This window comes from Diadema antillarum, unplaced genomic scaffold (assembly GCF_040938485.1).
Source record: "Diadema antillarum isolate AM-2024a unplaced genomic scaffold, OU_Dant_1.0 scf00000142, whole genome shotgun sequence".
Taxonomy (NCBI): Eukaryota; Metazoa; Echinodermata; class Echinoidea; order Diadematoida; family Diadematidae; genus Diadema; species Diadema antillarum.
This window is the reverse complement of record NW_027271031.1, coordinates 506,554-529,766: the sequence shown is the minus strand read 5'-3', so window position 1 is coordinate 529,766 and position 23,213 is coordinate 506,554. Positions and strand designations below refer to the sequence as shown.

The following is a 23,213-nucleotide window of genomic DNA, read 5'->3' as shown; positions in this document are numbered from 1 at the left end:
TGCCAAATGATTGTCGTATTATGCACAAAATCCACCCACTGAATCTCTCTCTCTCTCTCTCATAAAGGATTTTAACGAGCTCATAAGGGATATTGGGAATGTACACAAACGTCAGCAGAAAAGGAAACATCACTGGCATTCGTTATCACGTTCCAACTAAGACAAAATGGCTAGTAGTTGTGTTGTCTTATTGGTACTGGTCGGACAGTTCCTGACCAGTAAAATCGTTTTCGGACCAGTAACTTTTTTCATTAATGGACCAGCAAAAAAAAAAATGAAAAAAACTGGGTACCAACTGATCCGACAGAAAGGTCTGATAAGTAGGGGAAAAATGGGTTAGTGTGCAGCCTTGGTTAAGATGTTTGAAACACATGCTAATGAAGATGCGGCTGGCTGTGAGGAAAAAAAAATACAAATGTTATTCTGCACATGCGTAGTCCATGGTAGGTGTTTCCATCCTCCAACCGGGGAGGAGGCGCGTCATAAGCACAAGAGTCGCAGATCTGAAAACTCGCTAATATTAAGGAGGTATCACAGTCAGTTAGTGGCAATGGCACACGCACTTTACGAGAGGCAATAATGCCATCATTTCACAACTCTTCCAGCAGTAAGTAGGCCTATTCAAAAGCATGATCAAGTCAAGAATACATCTTACTCATTTTATGTTAAAAAAGGGATAGTTTAGATTTGAGTAGGCCTACACTTTAATGGGGTTTCTGAGTTGATGACATAGGCCTAATCACCTCTGCTAATAGAGTACGATTATGTGCGTGCGATTCATCCCATTAATTCGTGAAATACAAAGAGTCCGATTGTGATAAAATCTCAGCCAGTCAGTTCATCACACACCCAAATTAAGGCCAATTTGAACAAAGTTTGGAATTGCACTGATTTAATAAGCTTAGTTTCTGAGGCGATTAACGGTGTTAGTTGCAGGAGTTCCGTAGTTATTGGTAAGTTAATTAGCAAGTCTTAAAAGTCCAGGAGAAGAGCGAATTCCTTTACGATAAACTGAACGAGAAACTTTCAGCAAGGACAACTTGCAGAAACTTTTTTTAAATGCCGCTACAAAAACTTATATTATAAGCCTACTGTGTCTGCTTGGAAAATAGCTTTGGTTTGACCAAACGAAGATGAACAAGTTCTCATCAATATCATCAGTGCCAAGGTGTCCATATTTTCAAATGGATTTGTTTGGTATTTACCACGCAAACCATGTAATGATTATTTTGCAAATGAGCACATGATTAAAAAGAAATCGTAAACAAAATAATCTGGGACAGTACGAACACCTCCATGACGCAAGCAATCATTATACCTCTTGAGTTATCAACCAACTGTAGAAGTAGGGCCTACTTGGCTGGTTAGCGTTTCAATTTGTGCCAGGCACTGGTTTGGTTATTGAGGGTAAAAGGTATACAAGTGAATCGACAGTCCCGCTTCACGGAATCGACAGTCACGCTTTACTTTTTTTTTTCTTTCGACGGGATGAGTTGCCCCTACAGGCCTATACCCTTTTAATCAAGAAACAAGAAAAGTCGGGGCTCTAATGAAATAAACAAACAAATCAAAATATCACAGGTGCCACCTTGCTTTTTTTTCTAATTTGATTTCTGACAAATACGCTTTTCCTCTGAGATTTTCTTGGTGCAAAACAAGCAAACGTTGCCTTTTTCCTTGCTACAATAAAAAAAAAAGAAAGGAAAGATATACATGGTGAGAAAAAAAAAGACAACTACAATTACGCATTTCTCCAGCGTAAGTAACTTAATTCAGATTTACAGTTCTGAAATACAGCTGTAACCCCTCTCCCACTCATGTAGTAAGTTAAGGGGAACTAGGTAGGGTTAAGCAGGTCTGGGCCCGACTGCGCCTTACCTTACAATCTCCAAACTGGTAATCATAATGAAATTATCAGAAAGAGTAGGGGGCAACAAAAGAACAATTTTCCATGAAAAGAAATCTGGTAGGAAGAGACAGAGGGAGAGGACGGTTTGTTGTCAAAGGTCAGAAAGGATTTAAGCTCTTTTTTTTACGGTTGACGACGAATAAATGTGATCCTCTCTGAACGGTCCGACAGGCTTTTGTCCTAAAGAAGAGACGAGCAGCACTAGCAGACGGTTAATCCCGTGCGGAAAGGCATTTATTACAAAATGTCTGCAAACATTAGGAAAGTGTAATCAGTGTTTCGCACACCATTTCCTCCCAACACACACGAAAAAATTCAAATCCCAAATCAATGTCCACCATTCGCCATAATCATGCGATTAAAGACAATGATGATGGTAAGAGTTGTTTATGCCGAATTGATTTTATTACTGTACATGCATCTAGCGATACCAGTGGATATGGATTTACAGCAGCAATGATAAACCAATTCACTATTTCAGCCTCTCTCCCTGTATTCGTGACTATTTCTGACATGCGTACAACTTCGAAAGGAACCACACATTGATGGACTGACAAAAAAGACCAACAATCTAACAATCTTTGATCTTTTCGTTTCGAAGTATTCCAGCTGCGTCTTCCGTTACAAAATTGTATTGTGAATGTATTTTGTATGTATGTACGCATGTATCTTTTTTATTTTTAGTCGCTTTTATGTTGTATATTATATCATTATTTATGTTTATTATACAGTTGCAATAGGGTGCACCTTACCCGACAAGCGTTTGCTTCTTATAGGTGTCACCCAAATGAATCCCTGTAATATTTACCTTGTTTTATATCCGAAATAAATGTGAATTGAATTGAATTGAATTGAAATTGACTGTGCTAGTTAATTTCAATTTTATAATTCTTATCTTGTTATGAATCTTTTTTTTACAACTGTTGTTATGCGCTTTAAAGTGACATTCTAGACGATTTTCATAATTTAACATAATGTAGTACATAAATCGACAACTGCATAAAATATAGATTTGTGGAATTTATTGTGGTTCTTGAGCAGAGAAACAATACTTTGAAAAACCTTAAACAAATTACACTGAACAAGGATGATGACATAGGAGGTTCACATATTTCAGAAATGTAGCAGTGTAATTCCATTACAATACCGCTTGCTTGCGAGTTCACCTGTGAATAATCTATGCATGCGTTCTTCTTTTGTTCTGCTTACCTTGAGCCCCAACTCTGACATGCATTCTCATGGTGACTCTGCCATGTCATCATCCTTGTTCATTGCAATTTGTTCTAAATTTTGAAAATATTCTTATTCTTCATCCCAATTATCACAAATTCTGAAACTCTTTCCTCAGTATAACTAACTTATAGTTGTTCAAAATGTAAAAATCTGAAAATCATCCGGAGGTCTCCTTTAAGCTCCAAGGTCTTGCATGAAAGTAACCTGTATCAAATACCATCTCTGTCACTAACTGAATAAAATCTTAACTAATGCTTGCAGGTTGCAATCTCATATGAGGATAAATGAGATTGCGAGGTCAAAGGTCAAATCAGACATTACAGGTAAGAGTTAAGCAGGATGTAGTGAACTGTCAAACCTTGAACCACGTGACGGTGTATCCCTTGGTCGAGTGCTCACGTGACTCGAGGCCCCTGAACGAGCATCGCAGTTCCACCGTGCGTCCGAAATGAGTTGGAGTGATTTGGGGAAGACCTAGAATTGCCGGGAAACTTTCTGAGATGGGGAAAAAAAAGGAAAAGAGAAGGATCATGATAGATGAATGACATTCACAACTTTCTGAAGATTCAGTTACCTGCACTGAGTACTGCTATCACGGTTACAGCTTGTTATTCCGAAGGTTCGTTATTCCGAAGGCTCTTCAGTCCGAAGATTCGTTATTCCGAAGGTTCGTTATTCCGCAGGCTCTTCAGTCCGAAGATTCGTTATTCCGAAGGTTCGTTATTCCGGATTTCATTTTCGGATTAACAAATCTTCGGAATAACGAACCTTAGGAATAACGCCACAAATGTTAGGATTAACGGACCCTTTTTCATTTTCGGATTAACGAACCTCTAGGTAAAGAATTTGTGTGTTTCGGATTAACGAACCTTCGGAATTACGAACCTTCGGAATAACGAACCTTTGGCATAACGAACAGCACCCACTATCACGACCCTGCACTTACTCGTACCATACATACTCTCCCTCTCACCGCAATAAAAATATCACTCAAACACTGACAAGTCAAAACCCTATGCACTCCGTTCTTTCTCACTATTTTCATTGTCGTGTTCACTTTAGATACAATTTATAATCTCAATACTTACAACTGTGATTAAATATATGAACATGGTTCTGATGATTTGAATAATGACATTCATAAGATTAGCTGTTTGTATTTTGATATCGTTATATTGAAACTATTCAAGCTAGAAACGATACTCGAAAAAAAGTGACTCCATTGTTCCCATTTGACCGACTTGGCGAAATATCGGTCGGATTAAAAAAAAAAAAATCATGTTGCATATGCTACCAGATAATCTAAACCACCCACACACAATGTGTACGTTAACAAATCGAAAATCATTGTTAACCATCTACCATCATGCACTGCCAAACCATAGACCTACTTAGTATACATGACTTAGGTCTATGGTCAAACGATTCCTTTTTTCATATCTTGTCCTTTCCCACCTTTGTTTCCCACCTTTGTCCATCTCGCTTTTGTGTGTAATGATGCATATCAACGAATGTGTTTCCCAGTAATGGGCGAATAATTTTATGGAAGTGCGTCCGTATGCGAATGCGTGCGTGAATGTGTGCGCGCGTCAATTCCCCAAGACATTTCGGCTTGAATGATGTTCGACTGGCATTTTGTTTGTTTTCTTGCGTTCTCTCTCAAAGTTAGAGAGGAAAAAGAAATAATGAGTAACGATTCTCCATGTACAGAAAGCTGTCTGCGTATTGATTCATTTCCTGCAGAAAACATCTTCGGGGGATACATGATACACGCGATTCGTTGTTCTTGTTCTTGTGTATCTTCTTCTTTGAAGAAAAAGAAAACTGTTGAACAGTCGTCGAATTTCCAATTCAAGAGTTTCTCGTATTGAATGTCACCGAGGGGCCTACTATCAAGTCTTGGCATCCACTCGCTGTTTTCGTCTCTGATTTTTTGACCCAGTTCGGGCAAGAAAATCTCACTATCTCTCACCTTGGGCGTTAACAAAAGTGCGGGAGAGTGGAAATATCGCGTCATTCAAGCAATTGCTGACATTTTCTCCTGTTATTCGAGATGAATGAAAGTTACGAATCTAAAAATACCGAGATCCACCATTTTTTCCCCCTACAACTGATCTCGAATAGTATCTACAATGTCCTTCCTCCCACTGTAGCCAACTAATAGAAGATAACTAGGTTGACTCGATTCCCTTCTGAGGTTCACATTTGCCACTCTTTCCTCTCCGGGCGTTAAAGGGATCATGTAGTTTTGGTTGAGACTTAACTTCAGGTTTTTAACATCTTTTTGGTGAGATAATGAGAAACCTCTTATGAAATATGAAAGAGCATGTCATTCCATGAGTAATTGAACGTTTATTTGATAGAAATTGGTTTTGAATTGGCTGATATATTCAGAACAGAGCGATCCTAATAAAATGTGGGACCTACCTTTTATTACGATCGTTTTGTTTTACTTTGTTTTAGGATGTTTCAGCCATTCCAAACCCGATTTTCATCAAATAAACTTTGAATTCCTCTTAAAATGCTATGCTCTATACTATTTCATAAGTGTTTTCTTGGTATCTCGCGAAAAAGTTAAAAGCCCAATTTTCATCCCCACCAATACTGTACCATCCCTTTAAGATAATCACGAACAATAAACCGCATGTTCAAGATTGCATTATAAAAAAAAAAAAAATGAAACAGAATTATCAAATTGTGTCCAAAGAAATGATACGGAATCGGAATAGAATGGCCATTGACTTTCAAACTTCACAATAATATTCTCACATGATGTATGTACATTAATAAAATGTAAGCTCTACAACTTTTTTTTTCGCTTGAGCAACAACGAAAAGGTGATACATGCATAAATCATGTAAATTAGATGCATGGGTGTCTGTTTTCTGAGCTAATTATCAAAAATTTAGCGCTATTCCAACATACAGACGTAATGTTCTGGAGGGCACTTTATGGACTCGTCCTTATTCTATCGTGGCTTGATTCTATTTGAAGGCGTGAAAACTAATGTGGCTTGGCTGTATTTGGAGGATGGGGAAGTCACGTCGGGCAGGAAAAACCTTCACCGGAATCAACAAGCGCCCAACTCCAGAGAAAGGGAATGACGAACGTGATGCAGTCTTCTTCCTCCCCCGTCTCCTTCCCGCCTCAAACTCATCTCATCTTCTTTCTGCAACATCTCATAAGAACCTCCTCTTTTCCCTTAATTCCCTCCCATCCCTCCCTTCCCTCCCACTCCCTGTCTTCAGTCATCCGCCAATACCCCGTCCTCACATGGTCCTTATGGCCCACCCCCCTGGAGCTATCATATCCTTAATAGTCATAATCATGATTCGCATTGCGAAAGTAAACATGAAACATGTGATGAGAGTGAATCAGTTCTAGAACACAGGAGAACAATTTCTGTTTGAAAACTCCGCTCGAGAAAGACCTGATAAACAACAATATAGTACTAACAAACAAAAAACAAATGAATGAAAACACGCAATGGTGATAGGCGATGTTGTGCGGAGGACGTTTGAACCAATTAAATATTAGTCTGAAAATAAAGAGTAGGGGGCTAAAGTTTTGCAAATACAACAGTAAACTTTGATGGAAATCGGACAAAGATTTATCAAGGAAATGCTGAAGCTTTGATAACTAAAATTGCCATAGTGTTTGTACATAAAATCTTGAATTGTCTTTTTTTTTAACGCAATCATATTTCAGCCTCAAATCCTATAGTTGACTGATCACTATTTTGAAGTTATTCAGCCAGGAATATCAGTATGTTTTACATCTTTATCGTAGGATAATTTCATTTCGTCAATATTTTGTACATAATCAAAAGAATTGTGGTGATGAATCACAAGTTCACTCACTGCATATTCATATCAACTGTTAGAGAACTGTTTTGAAAATTAGTGAAACAACCAAAAACAAACAAACAAACAAGCACACAAACAACTTGTAACTTCCTCATTTTTAGTCCGATTTTAATCAAAATATAATTGTCACAGTTGTGCTTATCCAGTTCCTTTCGGACATTCAACTGGTCCAGAGCACCCTTTTAAGACAAATGAATATGTGTTTCTGGGTTCGAATCGCGCTGATACATGTGGGCCTACATCTTCTGACGGGATGTTCTACCCACTAACGCTCCTCATGACACAGGTGAGCACAATTAGTGCACCTTAAGCTGGGGTGACTGCACTACAAAGGAGGTGTGATACGTCCTTGGCACCGCCAATCAAGGACCTCTGAAATTATTATTTTCCTTCGCTGGTTAACATGCCTCTTCGTATTAGGCCGCACAAAGGAGGAAAAACACACTCTCCCATCTACCCTTCTGAAGATTTTTCTAATCACTTTTCGAATGAGGTCCACATTTACGGCTGGTGTAATTTTAATGTCACTCTCGTGTGTAAAACGTAAAATGAACTGTTATCGCCATCTGATCGCAGACACCTGCATACAATTTACCAGACAACCTAGAAACGACACCATACCAGGAGAACATTTCAAATCTCTCGCGAAAACAACAAAACAAGAACAGTTACTGTTGTTTGCAACTGCATTGACACTTGTGTCTCACGAGAGATAACGTAGTTAAAAGAGTTTGCAGGTTAAAAAGAAAGAGATAAAAAATGTAGAGCAGCAAAGTAAGAGATAAACATGGATTTGAAACAGGAAACGTGTAGAAAGTGAGAAGGAGGTGAGAAGAAGGTAATCAATATGAGTAGTGGGAGGCCGGATTGAATTTAAACCTGAACGTGCAAGTGATTTCGTTAATTGATTGTGTCCAAAATTCGGGAGAGATTGAATCTGCGAGTGGCTTCAAGAGATACGGGTTTTATTCAGCGGGGTGATAAGGGGTGCCGATACAGAGATCGGGGGATAAAGGGGGCGATGAAATGTTGCTAATGGAGGAACAGGCATGGAGATGATGGGGGTTGTCTCGGATGGGGTGTAGGGGGTAAGGGAGGAGGTTACCAATCAAGCTAGACAAAACAGGTCTGGAGGGGACAATCGTGAGACCGTGCAGGAAGGGGGATCGGGGTCAGGATATCCGAAATATCCGCCACCTGAGGGAGCGCAAGCTTGGAACGTTACCAGCCGAATATCCGAAAGAACATAAATCAAACACGGTTTGGTATGAGACTCAGAGCAATCGACGGAATGGAGGGATAAACACGTCCGCAACGGAGTCATATCATATATTATTATATTTGCTCTTTTTGCCAATCATTCCAAGTTTGCGACTAGTCAGGATTCCGCTTGTACAAGTATTTCATTTCTTGAGTATTGCATGCAGCACGCACACCAATCGCACACAGATCACGAAAGCAGCAAACTAACAACACCATTAATACTTTTTAACAACGCGGTGTGAATGGCTACACTGTATGTTATCTCAAAAAAAAAAATGTCGAACCATTTTGATGAGGATGGGGCTGGTAGAAAGAAGACTCTCCGGTTAAAAAAAAAAAAAAAAAAAAAAAACCCTCCCCCCCAAAAAAACACCACACACACACACACACACACACACACACACACATTAGCTGACTGCTAGATGATGTATGAATGGCTAACGACGTATACCAGCCACTGAAAAAAAAAATAGTTACGCCGACAAATATGGAGTATACACAAATATCGCATCCATGATAACGCAATTAAGTATTTATTTATCCTACCTCAACGGGCTACTCACCTACATGTTTTATCAAGATTATTGTTATTATCATTCGCTTGCCGATTAGATTTAACCGCAACTTTTTATGGGTTTGGTTTCTTCACAAAATCATGGACACTGGAAGCAAATATGGCAAACAAAATTGACATGATTAAAACGTTCATGATTTTCCTTCTATTTCGTTCAATTTCGCTCAGATTTGAAAAACCTGCTACTTGCATATTATACATGTCTAACTGTCTCTTTGCAGGCAATTTGTTTTTTACATTCTACAATGGACCCTCCATTTGGTCAGAAATGTGGAAGAAAAACAAGATTTCTGAAAAGAGAAGTAGGCAAAGTTATAAACTGCGTAATTGGCAAAACAATTTCTGGGCAATTTGTTTTCTATTCAACGATGCCAGTTTGCCCATTCACAAAACTCTCTAGACTATCCATTCTCCCCTTCTCACAGTCTCATAGAGAAAGTTGCTGCACTTAAGTGGCTGCAAAAGCCAATAATCATACACTACCTCCGTGAAGGCTCTGATTGACTCTTGTATTTGCCAGTAGTGACACACTTTTGTCTCTGTTTTCCGGATTTCATCCATTCGGTGCTTCTGAAAGAGGTCAAACAGCTTATGGCATTTGGAGGGTGGAAAATGTCACACACAAAAAAAAGGGGGGCGGGCCTCAGAAAAAAAAAAATGTTAAAAAGATGGTATCCTTGTACCGTCTCCTCTTTGTGCTGGGTTAAAGTCATGTAACAATGGCTTTGATTGGCTGAAACTTGTCTCCTGTGAGAGCCCTGTCTGCTGTCTGTTTGTTTGTTAGTACCGCGCTCTATATTTTCGTCCGTTCAGTTGCATTGCAGAAGGTCGTATCTCGCTTAAATGAAAAAAAAAAATGTGTGAGCTGCGAAGGAAACATCCGCGTGTACTAGTAGTAGCAGTCTGCAAAACTAGAAGGAAGATCAGGCGACGCCGATTTTCGCCAAATGATAATCTCACTTTGTGGCGATGTGTTTTGATTGTTAGAGCACAATTACCTCCTCTGGAATTATTGTTCGTATGGTAAGGTCAGAAATCGAATTCAGATACTTTCATCCAATCTCTCTTTGATAACGGAATCGCATCAATTCCTTCTACAACCAATATCAGAATGGGAGAACATTGAAGCGTAAAATATAAAAGATACAAACATCCTCAAGAAAAAAAAAGAAACCCACATCTTTCAAATCAAATAATTGCAATGAGAACATCCATAGCAAGCAGGAAAAAAATAAAATAAAATCTCACTACCATAAAGAATAACATTAATGATAACTACAGTACTACAACTACTACTAATGATGATGATGATGATGATAATGATGTTGATAATAATAATAATAATAATAATAATAATAATAATAATAATAATAATAATAATAATAACAATAATAATACCAATGATAATAATTAAGGAAAAATGTGAAAGACGAAGGTTTCATCATCATAACAAATTTAACATAGTAATTATGTATCACTATTATTAAACATAATAATGATGATATTGATCAATAATAATAATAATGACACGAATTACGATATTTGCTGTGATGTCTCCCTAACCATAGCTCTGTCTTCTCCCAATTTCTGTTTTTATCTATTGTTTCTTTTTCATTCCCATGCATATCTCGTCTCTTTCCAATCTTGTCTCACCAAATTAATCACTTTCGCGCGGGGATTTCACCATGTCCAGCAACCCCCATCCGTGTTTTTTGTATTACTCCTTATTCTTCACCATGTCCACCCCCTTCGTCTATGCAACCGCTCTCTACTTGATTTCCTCGATTACCTCGTTCAATTACGAGTGTTGTTTAGCTCCTCCTCCCCCCCCCCCCCCCCCCATGTTATCCTTTCTCTGTTTGGAAATCTCCAGTGCCTTGATTATCGACGTTTGAACATGTAGCTCCATGGTTTGAAATCAATTGACTCAAAATCTAACGCATTGGGAAAGTTTGAGGAAAGTTAGACATTCTGCTCAGAAGTTTTTGCTTTTATCCACGTGCTTTAATCCCACGCACCATACAAAAGTGGATTAACATGAAAACTGTATCGGACACTGTACATACGCGGACTCATAAAAACTGCCGCGGACAGTACATTCGTTGTTCTTTTTACCTTCAAAAACACAAAACAGAAATCCACCCATTCATTTCAAATCTTTCTCTCTCTTTGTTCAGGATTCACTGAAGTTACCTCAAAACTCATAATAGTCGGAAGTACTCGAAGGAATTTGTCCCTTAAAGGGATGGTATAATTTTGGTTGAGATGGGGCTTCACAGTTTCCAACTTTTTTGTGAGATAATGGAAAACCACTTATGAAAAACGAAAGGACTTACGATTCTTTGAGGAACTCAGTTTATTCGATGAAAATTGGTTTTGAAATGGCTGAGATATCTATCTAGAAGCAAAGAGGTCCTAATAAAAGGTGGCACCCACCGTTTATTAGGACATCTTTGTTTCACTTTGCTTAAGGATATCACATCCATTTCAAAAGAGATTTTCATCAAATGAATTTTGAATACCTCTTAGAATTGTATGCTCTTTCATATTTCATAAGTGGTTTCTAGCTACATTATAATCTCGTAAAGAAAAAAGATAAAAAATGAGAACCTCCCCATCTCAACCCAAAACTAAACCATCCCTTTAACTGTTGTTTGCAGTCGAGGAGCATAGCTGTTAATAAGCCATAATGATTGTACGGGGAAATCAGACAGACATACACTGACTGGTCTGTTGTGAGAAAACTAAATTCTGACTTCTTTAGAGACTAATCATGGTCACATTCACCTGCTCGCAAAGCCCGGATAATCCGTCGTCGGAGACGGTTTACTCTAGGTCATCATTGTCAATGCATTTTTAGACTCCTTTCAAGGTATTCTAAACGCTATTTCCGCCACGAGGCACGATCTTTATTCAGAATACATTACTCGGATTACGAATGGAAAGGAACCACTCTCCCCCCCCCCCCCTTCCAAAAAAAAAAAGAAAAAAAAGAAAAAAAGAGGAAGAAGAGAGCGACAGAGTAAGAGAGAAAAAAAAGAAAAAGAGGATGAAGTATGTGTGTGCATGACTGCGAAGACGAAAATAGGCGCATGTTTTATCTAATGAAAATTCTGGACAGAGTAAAGCAAAATATAAAAAGATAAGATAAGATAAATATAATATAAGATAAGATATTAGATAGTGAAATATTCTACGCATGTATTGTCTTTTCAAGATGGCAGATTTGTTCATTTTGGGTTTTTTTTAAAATCTTGATCAAAGCGTATTGAATGTTTCCTTCTCGTTTTGAAAACGCATAAATCAAGTCAATCAAACTGAATCAAATGTGATGACACCCGAAGAATAAAAAAAGGAAATCAACCTTATGCCTAAAACTAAAAATTACAAATTTTGTTTCAGACCGTTGATTGGGATGGTGCACTTTGCCCACAGACATTGATATCATGTACTATTGAGGGTGATAATTTCCTAAGATATCATGAATATTGCGATTGATTTCACTTTCCTGATGTAACCCTCAGTGCATTCGTTAGCATATTGTGAACGCACAAGCTGCGTAGTTTATTAATCTCACTTTCTTTTTCAACGGGGTGTTCGCAAAATTTGGTTCGTTGCCAGATAACAAACGAAAGGGGAAAATACACTCGTAATGTGATAACGAATAATGCCAGCTTCGATTCGTATCAACCGTTCCAAAATAGCGTAAAACGCGGCACGGTTCTCTGGTTTATGTGCAATTTCCTGTGATTTGTAAGCCACGTTCCTGACAAAAAAAAAAATCTTGTCGTCGCAGAGTGGACAAATGTTACGACTGCGTAAAAAAAAAATGCCCAGATTGTGCTGATAACTCCTCCACAAGATTTTATTTTGTCTCCAGTTAACATTTGAAATGATAAAAAGCGACGCCTGTAAATAATTTTTGATACTTCCATTAAAGGCTTGTTCTCTCTTAGTCACACGAACGCAAGCTGCTTCGAAGCTTCAATTCCAACATAAACTTCGTGACTACCCTACATCATTCATTACATCCTACCTGAAGGCCTACATTATATCATTATTCCTACGTTACTAGCATCACCATTTTTGTCATCACTGTCAAAGAGAATAGTCATCAACAACACCAAGGATGTAGCCTTGTGCTATCATTGTAGTCATCATGATCACCTCTCTTTTCCTTCCTGCTTTAACTTTATCTCCACCATCTCGGCCAATATTTTCCCTTTCGTCATCATTTTCTTCTTTTCCGCCTCCTCCTCCTCCTGCTTTCTTCTCTTTCTTCTTCGTCATCCTCGCCTTTGTCTTCTCTTCTTCTTCTTCTTCTTCTTCTTCTTCTTCTTCTTCTTCTTCTCCTACTGTGTCTTCTTGTTCACCTTCCTCTCCTTAATTCCTCCTCCTTTTTCGTCTTCCTTTTCTCGTTCCCCTTTTCTTTCCTGGTTATCTTTATCTTCTTCTCTTTTTTTTTTCGTTTCACTCTTCAATGCCACCAACGTTATCGTTATCATAATGATACCCACCCCCCCCCCATAAAAAAGTTTGTATATTTCTTTGTCTTTAATTTCTTTGATAGAACAAAGTGGAGAGAGTATAACACAAAACTTGTAAAGAGGGAAAGCGGAGTTCATGTGGAGGTTGATGAGGGAGGATGAATACTACGTTCATACAATTACCATGACAACAGGCGCAACTAATTGAGACAGTCATCGGAGTGGTATAGAGATTGAGTGGTTAAATTTCTGCATTACTTACCCCTACACGGCACGAAGCCATCAGGCGAGATTTCTCCTGGTCCACATTTTTCCCGTGCATCTGAATAGATATGACACAACAAAAATAACGATGATGAATCTACTTCTACTGCTAATACTACGCTTAGTACTACCACTACTACTTTTACTACTACTAGTGATGATAATGACAATAATGTCAATCTTGACGATGCTGATAGAATAACAAATTTACGAAATTAATGGTAATAATAATGACAATGGTAATAATGATAGTAAAAATAATACCGCTGTTGATAGTACTACTACTGACTAGAGCAGCCACGAATACCACATCTGTTGCTTTCAATGTTGCCACTATTGCTTCAGATACTTCTACTACTACTACAGCATCCACTACAAACCAGCCACCCGCAACCTTTGTTCAGGGAGGTGTCTTATTGATGCATGTTCTGGTTTATGCAACTCGTGGTAGAGGCATTGCGCTTCAATCTCTTTGACAACTACTTTGGGGGTACATACGACAAAGTGATAATGTTCATGCAGACTGAATGGTTTATCAAGGGCTTGGGGGATGAATTATACAGGAAGCCAGGGAGGTGGGGAGTAGGAGAGGAAATAAGAGGTGAGCTGGATGGCAGAGCTGCATCATTTTAATATAAAAGAAAGACCTTGATCGTCTATGGCCAATCCTTGATGTCTAGAAAATGCCTGGTTAAAGGACACTCCCTTTTCTTTTTTTCGTTTTCTTTCCATAATTTGATGGTGTGGTCAGAAAGTGCAACAGTCAAAGCAGATCAAATCAAATCAAAATCGAAGAAATGTGAGGCTATATCATCACTCCTCCAATAAGTCCTCGCCGTGAAATATCGAGAGAACAACGATGCGGGAGTCCCGGTGGCTTAGCGGATAAGAATCCCGACTCCCAGTCGGAGGACCCGAGTTCGATTCCCGTACCACTGCTTTACGTCCTTGGACAAGATGTTTTTACCCACCATATTCCTCTCGACCCAGGTGTATAAATGAGTACCTGGCAACGAGAAGGTAATAATAATGGCAGGGTCCTCTGGTAGAACAGTGGCAACACTGAAGAGGCTACCCTGGATAAATAAGGTATTACTATTATTGCTATTATTGACACTCGATTCTCTGTATATAGTCACCAATGTGACGACATTATTCTTTCTTTCTTTCTTTTTTTCTGGGGAGAACTTCACAAGAGGTGAAAGAAGAAAGAAAAGATAATGAATGACAGGAGGGGACGAACTGGAGGAAGAAGAAAATATATCAAATAAAAGAAATAAAGAGTCGATAAAATATTTTTTTTTCCTTTTTGAAAGTAACTACATATGCTCAGCTTTACGGCCCACGCGCACAGATTTCGTGACCGACTATTCCATACACACTAATGACAAATCCAGGTCGACCAAAAAATAGAGAGAACGATGTCGTTTCACCGAAACTTCACCTCCCTCGGTCGGGGAGACTCGGCCGAGGCATGACTTATACAACTGGTGTGAGACGGGCATTTCCGATGATTTCGATGATTAATTTGACAATTCCTTGTGTGTTTCGTATTCGTCATGCGGATGTTTCATCTATCTGCTTAATATGACAGGTGGAGCAGGGTTTGCGAAGCAAACCAAAGTTTTTATAGGAACACAAAACAGCAACAGTAACAACAACGTACCCTATAGGGTAAAAGCTCGTCTCGCCAAGAAGAGAAGTGCAGGTGGAGCGTGTAGGATAGGGACGGAGAGGGAAAGAGACAACAACAAGAAAGATATAGTGATGGACAGTGGGAGAGAGTAAAAACGGCTCTTACCCAGAACAGAGGAACAACCAGAGCATGCATATTACTATTGAACTGACACAGTTTAAGCCCCCAGGATCACAATTGCAAATTTGTATATTTCAACAATATTGCAGGTCTCAAATTGTAGGCCCTTCTTATAAAGCTTCGGACTACGGAAGTGTTTGTTTCACTCTTTTGTATAAATTTTCAGAAATTTTGATTAAATCTTGAGCAGATTATCTATTACTTTGAGATTTAAGAGCTTGCACCGTTCTAGTTCGGGGTATTTTTTTCCCCTCATCTCTCAGGCTCTTTCCTTTTTGCCTTTCTCTTGAGCGGTCAAATTCTCTCGCCCTTCATGCAAAAAATATCCAAATAATCCAGGAGTATTCGAAAGACAGACGTTCAGTGTTTTGGCATAACGGATCCTATTGTGCAAGGTGCATTGCGTAATAATATTGTAATAGTCGGATCACGGCGGAGTTCATTGGCGGACAAACAATGCGTGGGAGAAATTAAACTTGTTGAGTCTGGTTTAAAAGCTGGGCACTCGTTATTTGTATTTTGAAAAAAAAAATGATGAACACTACTCCCCTATAACTATACCCCACTGTCTTTTAGGGACTCAATGTCTGCAGTAATGAGATTATCGAAAGTCATTACTGCAAAATCCTGTATAAAGGGAATACTCCCTCATCCCCTACCCCCACAAAATAACAATAACAGACTTGATAGATAAATCGCATACAATCATCACGACAATTACCCACTATCGATATGGCTTTGAAGACCAGAGGGGCAAATACTTAGACGGAAGGTAGATACATTGTACCTGATGTCTAGTAAAATAGTCGGACGCCTCCACGATCAACACTCTGCGTCTATACACTTGTCAAAGCAGAACCGATGGGTCTCAACCGTCACAGCTTAACACAAGACACTCTACTGCGCGGAGTCACGTTCACAGAATCTATTTGTTCTGTAAAGGCCCTACAGGTTACCCATATTGGCTGACCACAGTTTGCATAAATAATGATCAGCAACTAAAGCATCTCGCTTACTTTTCTGTTTTTTTTAAGCGTATCTTTAAACTTTGTCTTATTTAGGATTTTTTTTTTTACTAGACCATTATGATCAAGAAAGAAATGAAAACATTTTCGCTGATAACAGATTGGCTCACTTACATACGTCTTTATTGGTAAGGCGCAAACATATATCAACATAAAACACACTAAACCACTTTTGATTTTATTGTACGGCTAACGATCGGCTGGTTACTTGGTGTCTCCCGGTACGATCGTAAAAGATTCGCGCAACGTCATTGCTTTGTACACGTATTCGGATTCTCGGTATAGTAATTAGAACGTAATTGAATTATGTTATGTGTATTTTAGACATCCTGTTAGCGCGCAATAATTACTCAAACGTGACACATACAGCGCCTCGTTAATTACCACTGATGGCCGCCTATTAATCACTCGCTTGGGATTACTTTTACAAAACGAAAAAAATCCTTTCATTTTTTTTTCTCTTTCGGATGTAGAGTTGTGAGTAAAGGATGACAGTGCCCTTTGAGAGGACACCAGTCCGCAGAAGGGAAGATGACAGAGGGAAGCCAGATGACGACATTAACGGTCAACACCGAACGGTGTCGACTCGAAGTAGCAGAAAACGGCCAACGTTATCTAATAAATAAATTAATATATGCACATATATATCATATATATATATATATATATATATATATATCATATATATATATATATATATACATATATATGTAGAGAGAGAGAGAGAGAGAGAGAGAGAGAGATTTATATTATTATTTATTCATTTACTTTTTATTCATTTATCCAAAAGTCTGCCACCTTTTGAATGTTGCCTTCTCTACTTTGAACTGTGAAACGAAACTAACGTATAACCGGCTATTTCAGACAACAAAACAGCATGAAAACCTCTTCGCAACAAAAATGGGGGTGCCATCTAGGTCAAAAAACACGTGGACAAAATATGAAGATGTATACTATTCCTGTCACGACGTCCATAACAAGACCGCCCAATCTGTTGACGAATTCAACTATAAATGGCGTCCATCAAGTTAAACAAGTAGAAACAACCCGGAAGATGTTTACGTTATTCAGACAGCGGGACGGGTGAAGACCATTTCATGTGCAAATTGAGATGTACATAAATATGACAAGTCGGCCTGTCAAAATTGTCACGGTTCACTTTCTTTAGCTCTAGGTGCTATCCTTCGACGCACGCGACCTACTTTTCACCCGAATCTCAGTCAGCGGTTGCAATGACCCCTGACCCCGGGCGGAGAGAGGGAGAGGTCAACGCCATTTCGTTTTGTGGGTCACTCTCCAGTCTCGCTGAGAAGCAAGTGGCGAAGCCCGGTCAATCGATCCGAAACTCCATTTAATTTGTTTGAAGAGAGCCACTGAAAGGGGACACAAAACCACGCCCACAAAAGTTCCAGCAACCTGTCCTCTCCTTGCAATAGTAATAGGGATGGTATCGTTTTGGTTGAGATGGGTCTTCGGGTTTCTAACTTCTTTTTTTGAGATAACGAGAGACCTCTTGTTAAATATCAAAGAGCACACAATTCCGAGAGGAATTCAATGGTGTTTTTTTATTACATGTATTTTTTTTTGTTGAAATCTGTTTTGAAATGGCTGGGATATCCAAAAATACAGAGGTCATATTAAGACCATAAACTTTGTTTTACTCTGTTTTTTTTTTATGTCTCAGCCATTTCAATACACACTTTCATCAAATAAAGTTCTAATTTCTCTTGGAATTGTATGCTCTTTAATATTTCACAAGTGGTTTCTAATCACCTCAAAAAAAAAAATCAAAATCTGAATCCCCCAGCTCAACCAAAACTATACCATCTCTAGCTCATTCCAGTCTAACGTACGATTATGTCCCATCTCCCAATGATGATAATGAATAGGGTAAAATGATGTCATTACTGCTCCTAGATTGCCGTAATTATTAATGGGTCCAATATCACAGCTGGATGAAATAATTACATGTACTAGAAAGTAAATACGAAAACAAAAATAATGTTCCTTCCGATTGAGACGAAATCTCTATCATTCTTACTTCGATTATCTCTAACTTCAACATGGCTTAAATAGAAGCACATAGGCTGGCTGGGTTCAAAGCAATGAAGCTAGCAGTTGTACGATAGTCTTGTCAGGCCGATTGATGGTCCTGCTTTCATGTTGCGATGACGCTCTCGAGGTCTCTGGGAATTTACAAACCACACATACCCTCGGCGTGTCAAAATCATAATCTGCGGGACCCCGTCCATGTCACTTACAGGACATTGACACAAGGCAACAGACAGTACCCTCGATTTCCAAACTTCCCACGTAACTCGCTTGGCAAGAGAATGTGACAATGCGAGTACGAAACATTACTATTCGCAATATATATCTCTCTCGAATGGCATATGTCATTACCAAATGCAATTCAACACCATGTTCATTTACCACTTACTCTAATACTGTGTATCATTTTCACCAACTGTCATGACTATTTACAAAAAAAAAAGATAACAGTACGTTTTATTTTCGCGACATGCGTAGCCCCGATACAGGCTGGGCCTACTAGTAACAAGCGACGAACCATTCTCGGGGAAAGAGAACGCAATTGCAAATTCAAGTTGCAAACGTTGAAATTCTTGATCTTCAGAAGTTCCCATCAGAATCCTCTTTCATATAGTCTTTCAGTCTTCTTTTGACTGTATTCATTAAGTAATTGCAAGCATTGAATAATGGTAGTGCCTCAACGCATGCATGGGTGAATGAACTCCTTAGGGAGAATCTTTCGATAGTTACGAATGCATGATGGGAAAGTAATTTAGAGTTCAATACATGCATTCCATTCTAAAATACGCCTCAACTTATTCAACATACCATCACCAATAAGTACGATATTCTCCATAGTGACTTCACCGTATTAAATGAGTCTTTCTCGATAATAACGTCTCATCCAAACCCACTTTTCATACGTCTTGTCGCTATGCGACACCAGCTTTACAACAGAGTAAAAGATAACACCGAAGATGGAAGAAAACTGAGTAACACTTAACACTATGACTCGTCTGCAAATGATTTTAAAACATATATCATTATACCCTATCATATGATTCCATGCTACATGAAGTCAATTCAACACGAATATCCTCCTGAAAATGTTGACGACCATTGATATCTTTGATCCGCTTCATGAGATTACTTCACGAGAACAAGGGACGAGTGTTTAAGGAAGTTGTATTTCGCCCACGCTATCAACCTGTGCAAGTGAATTGAACTTTACATTTGATGAACACAGACAAGAGGAGTAAAAGGAAAAGCAAACAAAACGGCAAATTGGACTTCCATCGAATTATCTGAGAAAAGGTTTCATTCCTTCCTCCTCCCCTTGCTCTCAAGTAAGGCTTTTGTTCTGTCCTTGGCATCCTTTCTCTTCAAGCAAATTTCTTATGTACCTAAAATTAAAGCGCAGGGAGTTTGAGGTTTCCCTGATGTCACGGACGTATCTGTTTTCTCTTTGTTTCCACTTTTCACTTTAGTGGACGAGTGTTTGGAGAAATTTGAAACTTTTGATTTCTGGCAATGACAGTAAAACGTCAGCTCTGTAGCCCTCTCCACTGACAGTTCACGACAAATCCTGTCCCTGACCTTTCGGTAGAGTTCATGTCCACTCCATCACTAGCTCCAACCACGGTGATAAACCGCCTCCATCCTGCCGATTACTCAGCCGATTTGCTTGTTAGACCGAATTACGTTTTCTCTTCTTGTCCTGCTCATCTCTCTCTCACCGCAGCAGCCGTGGCTTATACTCCCAACAACCGCCAAAAGAAACAGAAGTCCCCAAACTACATACAGACATACGCCACCTTTTGCCATCATTCCCTCTCTCTCTCTCTCTCTCTCTCTCTCCTTAAGTTACATAAAAAAGTTTTTATCTTACTTCATCAATATTACAGGGGAGTCGTCTGCAATTTGAGTTCAATTATTCGGGCGGCGCGAAGCCCCGCGTCCGGGGTGGCTAGGGAGGACCATGGGACATGGAGCTGTCACAGATTTGTCACCAAGAGAGACTTGATTAGAAATGTTCACAAAAGGTGTGTGTGTGGGGGGGGGGGGGGTGGGAAAGAGAAGTGGATGGGACTTGCTCCTCTCCCCCCATCCCGAACCTAGTAATTGGGGGCTTGTCCGGGGATTATAGCAAGCCGGACAATCATTCAACAAACGATCACCAGTCAAAACCATCTCTTGATGGACGTCACAGATTAACGACTTAGAGGCGGATTTGCAGAGTTGAGCAAAATTAATGTCAACTACACTGAACTTCGCCATTTTTCGGAACCCTTCCCAATTTGCATGACAGTCCTTTTGCATATTCATGACAATGCGAGTCGAGTTATGACATTTTGAAGTTTCACATGTTGTTACCAAGCCGCAAATATAGGCCACAATCTACACGCAACGATAGCAATGTCGACTCCTCAAAAATCTCCAACTGACATGAATGCAATATTCCATTCACTTTATCTTAATGAAATCAATGAGATTATTTCCGCATCCATCGTATCGTTCAAACTTCATTTTTGTAGTACTATAATAATCCTGATATTTGCAATCTTAGCAATACTGATCGAGGGAAGGTATGCAGTCATTGAAAGTGAAATTCCACATCATGTTCAAGTTGGACTTAATGAAAGGAGTAGAATCAGACAAAAAATGGTATGCGTTCAATCACAAGCGGACTTGATAACATGATAGGGTTCGATTTTCTTCCCTAGAGTTCCCTATGTTTTCACAAATTCATGACATCAGTCACAATGGTATGCATAAATTGACAGATTAATAATGTTATCATCTCATAAATTTTCCAGTAACTGCGTAAATATCTTCATTTATCATTCTTAGGGAAAATCTGATCCATACGAGTAAGTTCTGTTTCATTTCATTATTCTGATGTAAAATTATTGTAGTTTTTTGAGAACCTATAAAGGATGTCTTTCCGGGGAAAGGGTTAAAGTTGCGTAATCACAAACTGCAAATAAATATGACTGGATTATGCGACAAAATGTTTTCGACAAATTGGAGGGTGTTGAGATTGTAACATTATTGCCTCGCCTAATTTGGTATTTTTGGGGAAAATGCGTGACAATTCCGTAGAAGGTATAGTTTGTTTGGCTTAATGCAGGTCTGTCTTTTTGATATCACACAAATTGATTGGTTATTTTTGTCGTTGGATTGTTTTGCTATTTATATAGAATAGGCTGATGTTTCTCTTAAAGCATCTCTGGGATTCCAGGAACCACGCGCATGGCAGTCCTTGTGCCAAGCACCGGGGAGGACCCGGGAATGGTCCCCGAGAGTGGGGGACAAAGCGAAGCCCAATTACACTGTTGACGAACGCCTAACAAGCCCGGAAATTGGGGCTTGAACTCCCAACCCCCCATTGACCCGCGAGCGGTGGGCTCAGGCTGGGCTGCTGCTAGTCTTCCGTCCAGTTGTTTCACAAACCTACACCTAATGTTATTAAGCAGAGGCGACATATTTCGTTTCGTTTTGTTTGTTTGTTTGTTTGTTTTGTGGGTTTGTGTACGAGTAGCTGTGATTTTTAAGATTTTGATAGTGCCTTAGATTGACGCTACATACATTCTTTAAGTTACTTTTACAGTGCTCTACTTCCAATTCATTCATAACAGATCCTCTTCAAACTGAAAAGAAGTTCGAACAAAATAAATCATGTCTGAACGGAACAAAAAAGCAGTTTAATCTTCTCACATAATGTATTCTTTCATTACAGTGAGTAACCTCGAGTTAATATACGGCCTGTTGAGCCTACAGAGAATCTGATTGGCACATCGAGATTTCGATATTATGCCACTGCATATTATTAGTCTAGTCTGTCCTGTCACAAGTTTCTTGCCCGTCACTGGTCTGCCTGTCAGGAGTAGGCCTTCAGTGTCCTGTGGTAGCCGTAATAACACTGTTGATATATTCAAAGAGACAGGGATCGAGACTAACTACGCTTTCCCTCTAAAAGGACGCAATAACATTGCTGTATCTGTATGGTACCAGGTATGTCCGTTTCTTCTCGAGTCCTTCTAACATGCTTGATGTGAAGGATAATCTTATAATAATAATACATGGGAGCAGAGACATCTACAAGGCTTTCAAGGAAAACATGCACTCAGTGATATTTCTCTGAAACACTTCCTAACATCAGCAACCTGGCGTATATACCTGTAGCTAAGGCACCGAATTAATTATCGTTTCGCACAATCTAATGTATGTATGCTTATGATACTGATTTATTCTGTTATGTTTTGTTGGAAGAAAATGAGAATGAGAATAAATGAATTGAATGAATTGAATTAAATTGAATAGGCCTACTGTATGTATACAAAGCACAGACAAAAACTGTCCTTTTGTTAAATTGTGTTTTTATTTTAGTATTTTGTTCAATTCAAATTTTGAAGAGTTTTATCGCAAAACGAATGAACTTTAGTCGTGTTGAAATGAATAATAATATAGGCCTATAAGATATTTTCAATCATAACTTGAAGAATATTATTCTTTATGTTTCAAGTGAGATCTGACAAAGGACTTACTTTCTTCGCTTATCTTTCAATGGTGCTTAGCCCATTATAAAACTTGTACAAACGCAGTACTTGCAGAATGCTCACTGTTTAATGGTCAGGCGTGATTGCCGAGCCATGTAAAAGCATTGAAGGAAACAGGTTATCGCTTTTGGCGCCTTCAGCCATTTAAGTGAGCTCATGCATTTACTACACCGGCGCAGATGTAAT

General features: G+C 39.0%; 1 protein-coding gene across 1 annotated transcript in view; it reads right to left on the bottom strand.

Annotated features, from left to right (window-relative positions):
- Positions 1-23,213, bottom strand: part of LOC139721374 (von Willebrand factor D and EGF domain-containing protein-like) — a 140,239-nt gene that overhangs the window by 66,381 nt on the left and 50,645 nt on the right. Inside the window, exons 4-5 of the mRNA XM_071632688.1 lie at positions 13,595-13,654; positions 3,501-3,637 (exon numbers count right to left, since the gene is read on the bottom strand). Of these exons, the coding sequence (XP_071488789.1) occupies positions 3,501-3,637; positions 13,595-13,654 (197 nt within the window). The remainder of the gene's footprint in view (positions 1-3,500; positions 3,638-13,594; positions 13,655-23,213) is intronic.